The following is a 14589-nucleotide window of genomic DNA, read 5'->3' as shown; positions in this document are numbered from 1 at the left end:
ACCATTATAGGATAGAGCACAAAAACTTTCAGACACATTGTAACATAAGAACCTCCTCTTAGCAGACTAGGGCATGTGTTTTTTCTGCAGCTGGTTTTGTGAGCTAACTTTAAAAATCAAATTGAAAAACACGCCAAAATCCACAGAAATTTTGATCCTACTGGATCACAGGTTTTCAGTATTCCTGAGCCTAGCCACAATATGTTTAAAGTTGGTACTCCTCAGATGAACCTGAGTAACAGGAGGTGGCTAGATTGTTTAAAAAATTATTACTTTTAAATCACTTGTAGGTCTTGTGCTGCTACTTGCTTACCTAATTTATCTGCAAGTCAGAAACTCCTTCAGAATTCCTTTCCCTTCCCCAATAGGAGAAAAAAGAGCTTTGAGATATCTCAAAGATGGATCTTTGAGATCTAGAAAATACATTACTGTTAGCAACTGTTAAGGTTTTTTACACGTGGTATGCAGTATTTGTATTTAATTGATCAGAATGGTTTAAATCACATACTTGACACATTCATCTATATGTAAGAAATCAACACACGTGGAAATAACAAAATGGGTTTATATGGGGTAGCTATTAAAGAAACTGTCCTGTAAAAGGTGAGATCTATTGAAATCCAGCACTTGATTTGCTTCATTATCTCTTTCTGACAAATTAGTGGTACATCAGCATATGCTGAATAGGTAGGATATTTAAAATTAATATTTTTAAAACATACATATTTAAATATGCAATATTTATATGCATATTTAAATATGCAATAAATGAATACTATTAATGCAAATTTTAAAAATAAACTTTTGATTTTATTTTTGTGCCTTGTGTTGACCACTAAATGTTAAATTAAGCTGTGTGAGATGGGATTTAAAGCAGCAAGGATAAATGTTTGTTCCTTTAAAACCAAAGTGATCTTATCTTTTGGGCTCATCAGATGCAGACTCAAGAAACAAAATACAATTAACAATTCCTGTGTTTGCCTGGACAACTGAGTGAGGCCCTGGGGTGGGAGGAAGTGCCAGATGGCTGGAGCACCTACCAGGAGTGCAGGATCCATCCACAGATGTGACAAAACCCCGTGGGCAGATGCAGAAATAACTCCCCACGGTGTTGGAGCAAACACCGCCCTCACAAATCCCTGGGATGACGCTGCATTCATCAATGTCTATCCAAAAAGGAAAGGACATGGGATAATTAGCAGAGCACTTGTACATGCTGTATTAAAAAGAGGGAAAGAGAGGTTTTCTGAAATGAATATTCAACTCAGTAAGATCTTGCTGGTGCTTGCTTACTGAACATAGCTTTGTTTGCCACCTGTTGGAGGTTTTCCTCATACATGCGCTGGGTGTTTAACACTTCAAGCCACATAGTACATGAGAGCAGGCTGAGATTTCCCTTTCCTGAATGACTGAGTGCCACCTCTGAGAAGCACAGAACAGCTGAATGCCAAAACACACATCCTGCTTTCTGGCTGGAGGAAGAAGGATGGCACAGCAGCCAGCCAGGACATCTCTGGGCTTCCTGTGACCACACAAATATTGCTCCTGAGGTCTGACTGCTTTCTGGCCCCCTAACATTCCAACTGTAAGAAAGAATTTTGGCCAAGCCCTTCAAATGCAAATGAAACCTTTGATCCGTTCAAATATTCCTGACTGAAAGCAATGGTCCCACCTGAACATGGAGGCAATTTTGTGTGTAAATGTGCATAAATTTAGTGAGATGTCACCACGCTGATAAATGAGCTGCTGTGTGTGATAAGGGGCTTCCAAATTCCAAACCAGTGGTCCAACAGTGCAAAGCCCATCAGAGCAGTTTGAGTAGGGGAGTCTGTAGCTGGCAAGTGAAAGATAAAGAAAGTTTTTCACTACCTCTGCAAAGCTGCAGGGCACAGCCCATCCTTCCCAACTGGCTGCATGCACAGGAGTTTAACACTGTCTAAGGCTCTTGTCCAAGAATGAGAGGAAGCTGGGAAGGGGAAAAAGCACCTTTCTGAAATCTAGGCAGTGATCAGAGTGGAAGGAAGACTCCACAGTCTTTCTGCATGTGGACAGAAAAACCAATTAACATGGAGAAACCCTGGTGGAAGAGTAATTTATTTAACTTACTGGAGCAGTAACAAGTAATTGGGTTTTTTGTTTCACTGGTTTTCAAGCCAAATCTCCCTGTCTCCTTCCCCCTCCCTGGTTCTTGCGTGTGCAATTATTTCAAAATATTGCTATTACCTCTGACTGGAAATTCTGAGACTTCATCTCAGGAAGGGCTATTTTTAGTGAGGCTGATTGAAAAAGTTACTCATTTTCTTCCCTTCCACCCTCCAAAATACAGAAATTAATGGCCTCAGGGAAAATTCTCCAGAGATAAGTAAGAGGAGATGCTGTGTTAAGGGTAAAGAAGACTGGTGTCCTGAATGGTTCCTGTGATGCACACAGGATGGGACTGCCAGTCAGAAACAATTTAAATGTGACAAAAATTTTTCAGATTTATTACCCAGTGAGTTTCTGCCAAAAAGGCCTAGCCTGACTACCTGCAATTCAGAATTCATGGTTTTTACTGCCTGGGAAACCAGGGTTTTATAAATAACTGAGTTCCAAGTATCAGAAATGGGGCTCTTAACTGCCAAATTCTGGGAAAGGGTTCCTTGAAAATAGTTTTAGTCTAGAAAACAGTATTAGAAAGTAGCAACACTTGGTAGGACCAAATCTGAATAGCATACAGTCTAATGCAATTATACACTGAAGCAGAAAAATCTGAAATGGAAGTATTTATTTTAAGGGATTCTTTCTATTTTGGTGCCACTTTTTTTTTTTTTTTTTAAAGGCCTTAATCTGAGTTTTAACCTTTTGATATCAACAGTACACAGAAGAAATACATCTTTTTGGAAAAGCAACAGAGGCATCCTACCTCTTAGAATACCTTTAATTGTAAATGGTGTCATAACTAACTACATCTGTTCAACAAGTATAATGTATTTGCTATTTGAGAAGAATAAGAACACATTCATTAGATCCCTGTAACACAATAAATGATACTCCACCCCTTTTGTAAAGCAGCAACCATAACTGCAAGTTTCTCTCTCTTCTCAGTTTCTCTACATCTTATTAAACTTTTACAAAGATGTAAGTTAACTCTGGGAGGTAATAACATCCTAATAACAAACAGAATTTCATTCCTAAAAAGGCAGTGAAAACTCAGTAGTGTCTGTAGACCAAAACTTTGAGGCACAAAAAAAAAAAAAAGAAAAAAAAAGTGAAGGGTTTGGGGTTTTCTTTAGCTAAGGGACCACATTGGTGGACTGGATATCTGGAATTTGGTACAGTCTCTGTAATGGCCTTTCCCAATTTTTTTCAACTGTTATGGTTGAACAAAACATGTTGAACAAACATGTTGAACATGTTGAACAAAAAGTTCAACATGGACATTCCTACTTACTCTAATAAGTGTTGTTGTTTCCAGGACAAACAACAGGAGAAAAAAATCCTAACCCACAAAATATGTCTGGATGCTCAGAGGTAAAGAGCATACAGGGGATCTCAAATCTCTCCTTCTTAAGTAGGAGAACTGCTGTTACAGTAAAGAAAGTCTGAGTATTTATAGCAAGATTCCAGCCTCTGAACACTGGAGCCTTGACTATTACTGACTCTAACTTGGATTTTGTCCTTTGCAGCCAGTAAGTAACATTTGAACTGCTTTTCCATACCTAAAACAGGGAGAGTGAGCAGAAGACTCCATACCATCATCATTTCAACACAACGTTTGTGACAAAAAACGCTCAGTAAAATAATGCTGTTTCTATTAAATAATTTCTCTACATTATTTAATAGAAACACGTATTTATGTGATTAATATCACCTAAACCCTAACACACAGGTTCTGTTAACTCACAGGACACCAGTTCCTTACATCCTTCCCAATGGCTCAACCCATATCCACAGCCATATTAATATAATATAATAATACAAATTTATACATATACATATATATACACACATATATATACATATATACACACACACATATATATATATATATATATATATATAATGTAACTTCATTTAAATTACCAGTCCTATTAAGTGAAAGCACAATTGTTTGACAGGCTGGCTATAGTTTTTTCCTATAAATTTAACCCTGAGAGATTATGAACACACTTAATAAAGCATACAAGTAAAAAAGCCAGAATAGAACCATGGGTTATCTTTTATTCCCTGCTCCACTGTTAGAGTAGTGTAAGCACAGTATTATCCTGGTATAATTTTGGCATTACCACGTTGGCTGTGAAGTTTCACAATGCCTTTTTTCCCCAGAAATGATGGTAAAGACTGTGAGGAGACAGTTGTTATTTGCCCAATTCTCTGTGGGGAATTATTTGACTAGGGAAGGTGTGACCAGGGACTAATTAGTATTTAACTTCTACCACACAGGGCAAAAGTTAAAGAAGTGGCAGGGGCTTGAAAAAGAAGCCAGAACATAAGACCTGCTCTGCAGCAGGCTGCCAACAAGAGGACATGAAGACCTGTTGAGTACTGAACCATGAAATTACAGCAAAATCTGACAGGAGATGATGTTTCACTTCTATTATGCATGCTCCCATAAGCATCACAGCTTTTTAGGAGATCTGTGTTAAAAATACATTCACCTTTTCCTGTGGATACGATCAAGGAGAACTCCAGCATAAGGACTTCAAGAATTAAAGCTTTAGGCAGTTCAAACAGAATGCAAAGAATGCTCTAAGTACTGTTTTCAGAAGAAAGGAAACATGACTCTGAGTAAATCTTTTTGGCATCGAAAGGACCACAGTTAAGAGAATCAAAAAACAAAGTGCACTTCTAACAATAAAGAATGAATTGTGGGCCTAGATAGATAGACAAGAGTTGCCTCTGAGAAACAGCTACAAACAGGTTAAGTCTGTGGGTAAAAATCAAGGATTAGACCAATAAAGGACATCTTGTACTAATTTGTGTTGAAAGCCAATGAAAGGAAATTTTTCTCCTTCTCTTTCTCCCCTCTTTCTTTCCTTTTTTCCTTCTTTTTCTCCCTTCCTTTCTACCTCCATATCTCCCTCTCTTCTCTTTCACCCTGTCCTTTATTTCAAACCCAACCCCCATGTACTGATACCAGGAGGTGAGGGACAAACATTCCAGTTTCCATGACAAATGTGAAATTTCCTAACACCACTTTCAACTTTCCCTCGACCTTCTGACTTTTGTTGCTCCATTTCAACCATGAGCATCTCCACGCCTGCCTGCTCCCTGCCCTTTCAGGTGCTGAGTAGAAATTAAAACTAGTCAACACAAAAAAAAACAAACCACAAGAAAACAGAAGAATGTGGAGGGCAGGACCAGGAAAAATAAAACACCTTTGGAGTTTTTTAATTTTTTTACTTAGGTGTTACTTGCAACAACACCAGAAACAACATTTTCACTGAGAAGGCATCATATTTAAACTGACTCTATTACTTAATTTTTCAATTTTCTGTGGATATTGTACTGTAGACAAATATCAGCAAAACTCTGAGAAGATGTCCAAACGTGGATACAAACAATTCATTTGTTTGTAACTGAATACTGGATACAAAGTAATTTGGTACCATAATTAAACTGCCAGCAAAAAGCAAATCAAAGACTTTAATAACAAACTCCTCTTATTGGCACAACTTAAATGTGAAAGCACCCATTGGTTGAGATGAAGTTTCAAAGGCATGAAAACACTGAAATTAGTGAAGTCTTCAGCAAACTCACAAAAACTTAACAATTTTCCTTCACATTATTGTGAATTATGAGTCCTCTTAATTGCATCAAAATGTTTACTGTGTAAATATGGTCTATGTTTATTAAACTATACTTTATTAAAGATGGTATACTTAACTTTTCATCTACAAGAGAAGGGCATTTTCTTGGTATTATTCACTTACCCAGCCTCATCAAAACTGCCACATTTGCCTTCACTCTGTAGTCAGTAGGCCAAAAATATCTACCTGAACTAGAATGTATCTTTTAGAAAAAAAGAAAACCCTAGTAACTCAGCAGTAGTTGTATGTTACTCACACAATTTTTATCAATAGTTCTGAATTTCAAAGAGAAAATACACTTTTTTTTTACCCACAAGAGTCAGACAGAAAAAAACATCTAATGCAAAACAGAACAGCCAAGTAGAAAAGATGGGAAGCTGAAAAGCAGAAACAAAAAACACAATCCAGTCATGTTATACCTGTCCAGATCAGACACTAAAACTATTTAACTATTTAATAATGTTCATTACTGAAGCCCTCTAATGCTCTGAAAAACCCCTTTTTAGGTATATTCTCCTACAGCATAACTTACCATCACATTTTTGAGTTGCCTCATTCTGTTTGTGGCCCACAGGACACTTGCACTCGTACGAACCTACAGAATTAAAGCAGTTTCCTCCTTGGCAGACTCCAGGGATAGCCTGGCACTCATCAACATCTGCAAACACAAAAAAAGGACCCGGATCTGAATACCTGACATAAGATACATAAGTTACTTTCAGTAACTTGCTGTTGCATTTCATTGAAGCTCTGTTTCCACTTCAAATTGTGTTGGGTAGTTTCGTATTTTTGTTAGGTTTTTTGGGATTTTTTTTTTAATTGGTTAGTTTCCTTTGGGTTTTTTATTTGGTTTGGTTTTCTGGGGAATTGTTTGGTTTTTTTTTTGTTCCAGCTCTAATTTGGTTATACATAAACCACATCATATTTCTGTACTTTTTTATACAAAACTGTCCAATAGAACAGTTCTCCTGGCTGGCTCACTAAGTACCTGTCCCATGAAGTTACCATCCAGGTGTTTCAGGAATACTCTGGACCTGTTTCAGCTGTGTGATGCCCCCAGGGTAACATCTGGCAAGAATATGAAGCTCCTTTTCAGGTGGATGATCAAAGTCCTTACAAGGCACTGAAATTCTACCTGAGTTTCTAGATTATAGGGCTTCTTCAGTTTTTATTCCTCCTGGTGCTCGTGCTAGAGATAAATCTATGGTATTTGCCTTGTCCATTTAAGCCAGTTCAATTCCTCATAGCCCAGGGAAGAAGGCAAGCACTTTTTGCAGGTTTGGGGTTTTTTTTTGGTAACCACTGGACTTGGGTTTAAGTACATTTGCTGAGAAGTTTGCATTTAGCTCCTGAGTCCATACTGATTTGGCCAGCATACTACCACGTCCAAAATGCAACAGACTGCAGATGGAGTAAGGACTTTATCAAAGGCATAGACTTTCTTAATTTTTAAAAAAATTTTTACCCCCCTAAATAGCAGTGCTTGCTGCTTGTTTACTCGGAAATCAAACATTTCATGTCTGAAGTATTTTAAGGAGTGGAGGGCTGGACTTGGTGCTCTCTAGAGCTTCCTTCCAACCCAAATTACTCTGTGATTCTGTGAACCTTGACATGACTTAGCAACATCTAGAGAGAAGATGGTTCCAGCATTCACTGATACACAGCCCACCCAGTAGCTCCCTAACGGGCAAAACATGTGGTGTTTTGTCTTCTGACCCCAGGGCCTCAAAATGCATTTATCACACACAGTGTGCCTGTGCCTTTTGTCACTTATTAACACTTAAATTAAGTTTCCGGGGTCAGCAAATCAGTTGTTAAAAATCCACTGCATGTCTGACACAGTTTTAGATGTCAAAGAATAGTGACCTAATGGCAGCAGCAGACAATGAACACCTCCCAGAAACAGAAAAGATATCACTGGAGGCCTGAGGTGAACTAAATTTTAAGCTCTATCACTACCAGTAATTTCTTTCAGTTGTTTAAAGGCAGGAAATAGATGCTGAGCTTTGCTGAAGCCTGAAGAGCCAATCCCAATGATGCAATGCATCACATTTACATCATATTTAGGTGTACCTGCATCTGTAAATACAATTACTGTATTTAAGTGTAAAGAAAGCAAGCATACTCAACTTTAATCCTAGCTTAAAGATACATACATGCTAGAAGGTTGATGCTTTTTTTTTTTTTTTGTCAGTATCACCTTTTCCTGGAGTTTGTTTTAATATATTGTTGGTGTTCTGGGACTGAGAAAAGTCAAGAAGAACAAAAGTATTTTATTAAAAGGGTGCATTTTTTCAACTGCTTCCTAAATGCTATTTTAGGATGTAAGAATAATTTTTTTCTTAAAATACAAGCAAATTGAAATGAAGCTTTTTTCTTTTTAGTATCTTTTGACAGTTAGGCTAAACCACACAGGAGTTTAAGCATTATTAACTATCCACTTACACTTTTAAACCTCAATCACATTAACAGAAGAAACTTTACCATAAACAGCACATTTGATTAATAACTCTCAGCTTTATATACAAAAGTGCAGTATGTTACAGATTAAGTAGAATGTTTCCATGTGCTCATAGTCTAATATCTGGTAAGGGAAAAAAGATTTTGTGCTTTTGCAGAGTTTTCTCTACAAAATGCCTGTGGGATTTTCACAGCTGACTTTAAACATGCACTTTCCCTTTCTGATCTGTGGGCTGTGTCTCAAAAAAACTGTGAGAAACCAAAAAGCTCAGGAAAAATAAATACATTCAAATGTTAGAGACACAAATTTTGAAGAGTTTTTTTATTTACTATGGTAGTGACAACTATTATCCAAATTTTAAAAAAGTCTCTCTTTAATTCTGCCTGGAATATGTATGGGGAATTTCTTTGTAACTGATCTGGCATGTGGGAACTAAAAGGTGAACTGGTAAAGAATACAATGGAAAACTCTTGGTTCTTCCTCTGCATCCCAGAAAGCAGAAATACTGCACACAACAGAAATAATACCACACTATTTTTCCCTGTTTTAATAATTACTTTCACAACAGGAGGATGTGATCTGAGACAACACTGTCAATATCTTCAGTAACTCAGACAACATTAATACCAAGCACTGGATTGCAGAAAGAGATCAACATGCTTCATTGTGAAGTCGAACCTTCACCTGTATTCTCTCTCTTGTCCAGTTCACATCAGTGCTATAACATTCAGACAGTGCATTCCTACTGCAGAACAGATTTTTTTGGACATAACCATGTCAGCAACAGAGGCAGGAAGAAGAACCTTCCTATTTTCAAAATCTACTCAGCCATGACCACTCTTCTCTCCCTAGGGCAAAAAATTATCTGTCTGCAGGGAAAGGGTGTAGGTGGGAAATGGGACTGCTGAGGAATGCAGGGAGGAACTGAGAGAACATCCAACACAGGATTTCTGCCATGATGCTGCTCCCAAGGCCATGTAATAGTGGCAATAAAGTTCATTCAAGCAGAACACTGAAGTTCCTCCTGCCTGAATTCTTGGAATGAGGGATGACTGAACAGCTACAATTCCTGTTTAAGACATGACTGAATAGAAATTTCGGAGAGCAGTGGGGGAAGAAGAAAAAAGAAACACCACCAAATAATTTGAATTTTGATTGGTTTTGCTTCTCTTAGGTTTTTTTAAACCTGTTCATGGTAATAATTAAGTTAACAGTACTACTACAATGTTCTATATAAGAATATTACCCAGAAAACATCCTCAAAAAGTGATAAAGACCCATTTAAGACTGAATCATGCAAATCCTTTCCCGAGTAGGAGCAACTTCCTACTTAGGAGTTGTATCTTGTCAAATTTGGGTATTTACTACATACTGGAATTATGACACACATTTTCCAACAGCAAGGCTTGCAAGTTCCACTGATGTTGAGTTATTCATACCAATTCCCAAACCTGGCCAGGGACTGATGTAGGCATTCACTTCAAAAATGCCAAACACCTGAAGTATGGACTGAGCGAGCCTGGCCTACCTGATACATGACAAAGACAGTTTTACTGAATACCAAATGTGTTTGTATTCCTTTCATTAAAGCCTCTGTAAATCTGATGTCCTCAAAAGAAGAAAAACCAACACTAAAAAGCAGGACAGATCTCTCTGTTTGTTTCTAACAACCTCAGAGAAAATATCTGGTTTCTTCTGGCTTCTTCCTTTCTACTGAGGATGGCAGAGCACCAGAACAGGCTGCCCAGGGAGGTCTGGAGGCATTTCAACCCCACATGGACACACTCCTGTGTCACCTGCTCTGGGTGACTCTGCCCTGGCAGGGGGTTGGACTGGATGATGTCCAGAGGTCCTTTCCAACCCTCACCATTCTGAGGTTCTGTGATCTTATTTCAACAGACTCTGCACTGTAATGTGGAGTTTGGAAAGGTAAAAGGTGCCACATGCAGCCCCTTCCTGCATCAAAGTGGGCTGGTAATTCATAACAGAGCAGACATGGTGCTACCTGCTCACACCAGAGCTCAGGTCAGGAGGACTTAAAAATTAAAAAAAAATAAAGAAAGTCTATGCCTTTGATAAAGTTCTTACTCCATCTGCAGTCTGTTGCATTTTGGACGTGGTAGTCAGAACTTAAAAGGAAATGACTTCCGGAAGGCAAAGATTCTGCAAAATAAAGAAATTCTGTCTCTTCCTTCTCCCTGAAGAAAGGCCAAGAATTCTTCACCTATGCCTTGCCATCACCTTGGAACAAGCCCAGCTGACATAAATACAATCTGAGCTTCCTATTTAGTAACTATAAGTCAAAAATGTAGCAAAAATTACAGCTGTTCAAACTTCCTTTGTTTACCCATCACACAAAGTAGACTATCACATTGTTTCTACACTCCACAGCAGAATTTAGCAACGTGGTTAAAGGGGTAACTTAAAACTACTTGCCAGAGGGAATATACTGCCAGAAAAAGAAAACACAATTATTGTGGGCATGGGTGCTAAAGAGCACCACTGATCTCCCACATAATTCAAATGCAGCCCCAGAAGCTATGTCAGGGTCAGGCTGGCAGAGCAGTTTCAAGGACCCATTGTATGTGGCCAAGTCATACAATGGAGCTTGACTTGGAGATTGCAACATGCACCCCTTCTGTAGTGCACTGTTTCTGCTCCTGACACTGTTATGAAAAGAGTGTCTAAAACATATTTATCACCTCAAGACGAATGGCAAAACATAAACTGCTGCATGCAGGCAGAGGCCTAGCTCTGACACATAAGGAAAAACAACATCAAGTATTTTTCCTTAGTATTGATTAATAATCACTTTTTTCCAGGCACTTAAGCTTTGTTCTCTAGGTCCAGCAGCAAAAATCTGGAGGCAGCAAAGCACACCCGGGTTTTATCATAAGCCACAGACCACACGCAAGGAAAACAACATTCCAAGGGCACTGCAAGGCTTCCAGAGTGACTGTCAGAGGTGAGAGCTGTCACACGGAGAGCTCCAGCTCACCTTGGCAGGCCCCAGTGCGGATATTTGGGATGAAGCCACGGCGGCAGGGCTGGGGCTGGGCAGGGCACATCTCGCAGGGGTGGCCCCAGGCTCGCCCCACGGTGGCACAGCACAGGGACTTGGTGCACACGATCCCCGTCAGCTGGCCCTGGCACATCTGCTTGTTCACCTGCGTGAAACACGGGCCTGTCCTGTAATCTGGGGGGGGGGAAAAAAAGGGAAAGGTCACTGTATTACACAAGGCACTGTGCTGGTAGCTACAGAAAGAATTGATTTTTTAGTCCAGTAGATACCTCTATTAAAAAAAGCCCATGGAAATTAAAGCTTACAGAAGTTGCATGACAACTTCCACTGAACGTAATGATTTTCATGAGGTTGTCTTCAATTTATTTCTTTCAAAAAGATACGACTAAATGAAAGGCAGCTGGACACAAAACTGCTCTTGAGCATTGACAATGTATCCAGTAAAATCCAAATAAAATCCAAATAAGCAAAATAATTTTACAAACAAGCAAGCTAACAAATAAAAGAGATCAGATTAAGCAAAGAAGGACTGGAAACTGGTTTTCTTGCTCCTAAGCTACTTCATGGTGATTTATGGGAGGGAGCTAGAGACCACAGCAGCCACACGTTTTTTCACTTCACATTCATCAAGATCCATGCCAGAGAGTATCACAATCATCATTCCTGCTGGAATGCTTGTTGCAAAATAGTGCTACCTACAGAAGACTAATTGGCAAACCACCACTTATTCTCAGAAGAAAACCATGAGACAATACAACCAATCAGAGCTGTATGCAGTACGCTGAATAAAGCATAGAAACTATGTGAAAATATACTTTTGGTAGAATATCTGTGAATAGTCAGTTCATTAACACTGAACCTGTATAAGGAGAACTTTATTTATGTTTTAAGTCAACACAAACTGGGACCAAGAATTAACTGAAATTTTCAAGGAATAAATAAGAAACAGCTTGTTGCTCTAAGCCAGATTTCACATCCTTATGGAAACTCTTAAAAAAAGAGTGAGGGGTGAAATAAAGAAGAAAATGCAAAGCTTTTACTTGGACTCAGTCACATCAAAGAAGGCACAACAGTGGGGTTATGGCTGCTCCAGCAGCTGTTCCATCCTCTTCTTTTTTCATACCAAAAGCAGGCTGCAATACCAATTTGTGGGTAACACACTTATCTTCCATACACTTTCATTAGGGGGCAGCTGGTCTCACAAGATGCAAATGGGACAACCCATTGCTTTCTATAACTTGATACTTTCACCCTGAAAAAATAACAGCTTTTACATCTTTGGAGAGGAAAAAAAAAATGGCCTTCCCTGTGAGATGTTATACTAGGCTTCCTGGGCTCTTAACATGAAAGCTCCAACAGAAGCAAATGTTCCTTTCCTTCTCTTTGGTAAAGGTCACTGAGGTATCAGACTAGGAAAGACTTCTGCAGTAATTCATACACATTGGTAGTCAATTTCAGCTGGGCTTTTCACTTTAAATAAAGACAACCAAGTACACAAGTACAGAAATGTCTGATGATAAAAAAAAGATTAAAAGATCTTAAATACTCAGTAAGGCCTGTGAGCTTTAGTATCTCTTGATTATCAATACAAGATAATCTTCAAAGTTACACTCTGAGCTTCCCCTGTGACCATCAAGCCACAAAAATGGCACTTTTAGTAAAAGAAATACATTATAAACAGAAAATCCTGTCCTGGCTCCACACACTCAGAGTTCAGTTCTCCATGGGTGAATGCCCTCTATAGTGAAATCAAATAATGACTTATTACACATCCTCAAATTTCCAAAACCTGCGTTCAGTAGGTCTGACAATCATGATATCCCAGCTCATTTAGCAATTCCTATTCAGGAAACAAGCAGTTGTGCTGGACAGTGCTGTATTTTTACAGCAGCAATTCTCCAAGATACAATTTTTTTGTAGGACATATCTTTGGATGTCATGAAGGAATCACAGTAGGAGTAGAAATTCAAACCATGTATTTCTCTGTTTAATGGCTGGTGACCCACAAGAATATCCTGGCCAAAGATATCCTGGCATGAAGAAGCTTGGAATTTGATCAGAGCAAATTAAACTTGAAACTCAAACTAGACTTGTGAATTGTACCTGAGTTCCACTACCTTTCCATGAGACACAAAATGATTGTGTGTAAACTCTGTCAAAACTAGCAATGAAAAGTTCCACTTAGAGAGTGTGCTCAATAGAAAGATCAGAAAATTTAACCAGACACCAAGGTATGTTTGTTCAAAGGATGATGAATGGAGGTACAAAAAGGGGTGATACCAATACACCTATTGTTTATTATATCCTATTAAACAGAAATACAGGCTCTGGAAACCACCTATGCATAGGTGCTTTCCCATGCCTTAATAAAGAAAATGCATTAATCTACTGTTCAGATTCTGTAACCAAGCAACATTTGTCAGCATAAGCCTGCAGCACAGTATCTATTCAGAGATATGCTTTAAAATAATATTAGCATTTTAAAATACTACTGTAATTTAACATATTATGCATTAGTGCACCCATTTTAAAAACCTTTACTTGCTCAGTTTATTCAGCATGAAGCCCAAAGGTAAAGAGACTGATTAGTGGCTGCTCTTCTATACTACAAGGAAAATGTAAGATTTTAAAATACAAAGCGAAGGTAAGCATGTTCTGGTTAATGGTATAGTTCAGCTGTTTACACAAAGATCTGTAGTCACACAGTAAAATTTACACGTTGGAAGCAGATACAATAAAAAGAGGCTATTTTGAAGATACTATGTAGCTCCTAATGAAGCTGTGGATTTGTTTCACACAGCCAGTCAGATTATATTATCATAATGGTTGACCAGACCTTAAAAACTCCCACTTATGAATCAATGGGTTTGCTTGTCTTATTCTTAGGTGTTTCTTCATTTGTTCCTTTGCCAGCACTGCTGATGGAGTAATTTTGCCAGAAAGAACATATGCTGAACATAAGTTACAAATTATTTGTTACTCTAGAAAGGGTAACTGCTTCGGTGAAAGAAAGTTATCTTCAGCAGGTGTTATACACTTTTGTTTTTTAACTTCAGAAAATTATATTCAACATGCACAATGACCTGAAAAATGACAACCTTTATCAGCAATTCAAATTGTTAATATAATTAAATTTAATGAGGAGTACTGTTTTCCTGGCATCAAGGGGAAAAAAAAAACCAAACCATTGACTTAAATATTTAACTATGCTGCAGCATTTCTATTCTGTCATAAAAGTGTATATTTTGTATTCTCAAATGGGATTATTCAACTATTATGGTTCTTGGGGTTTTTTTTCCCATTAATTCCTTTTCAAA

General features: G+C 38.2%; 1 protein-coding gene across 2 annotated transcripts in view; it reads right to left on the bottom strand.

Moving 5' to 3' along the window:
- The window catches only part of FBN2 (fibrillin 2), a 119204-nt gene that overhangs the window by 83992 nt on the left and 20623 nt on the right, over positions 1-14589 (bottom strand). For both annotated transcript variants that reach the window (XM_086866620.1, XM_086866619.1), the window contains exons 7-9: positions 11249-11446; positions 6322-6447; positions 1041-1166 (exon numbers count right to left, since the gene is read on the bottom strand). In XM_086866620.1, the coding sequence (XP_086722746.1) occupies positions 1041-1166; positions 6322-6447; positions 11249-11446 (450 nt within the window). The remainder of the gene's footprint in view (positions 1-1040; positions 1167-6321; positions 6448-11248; positions 11447-14589) is intronic.

The sequence above is a fragment of the Cyanistes caeruleus genome, chromosome Z (genome assembly GCF_971803275.1).
Source record: "Cyanistes caeruleus chromosome Z, bCyaCae1.hap1.1, whole genome shotgun sequence".
Classification (NCBI taxonomy): domain Eukaryota; kingdom Metazoa; phylum Chordata; class Aves; order Passeriformes; family Paridae; genus Cyanistes; species Cyanistes caeruleus.
The sequence above is the reverse complement of the archived record's forward strand: the minus strand, read 5'-3'. Positions and strand labels throughout refer to the sequence as shown.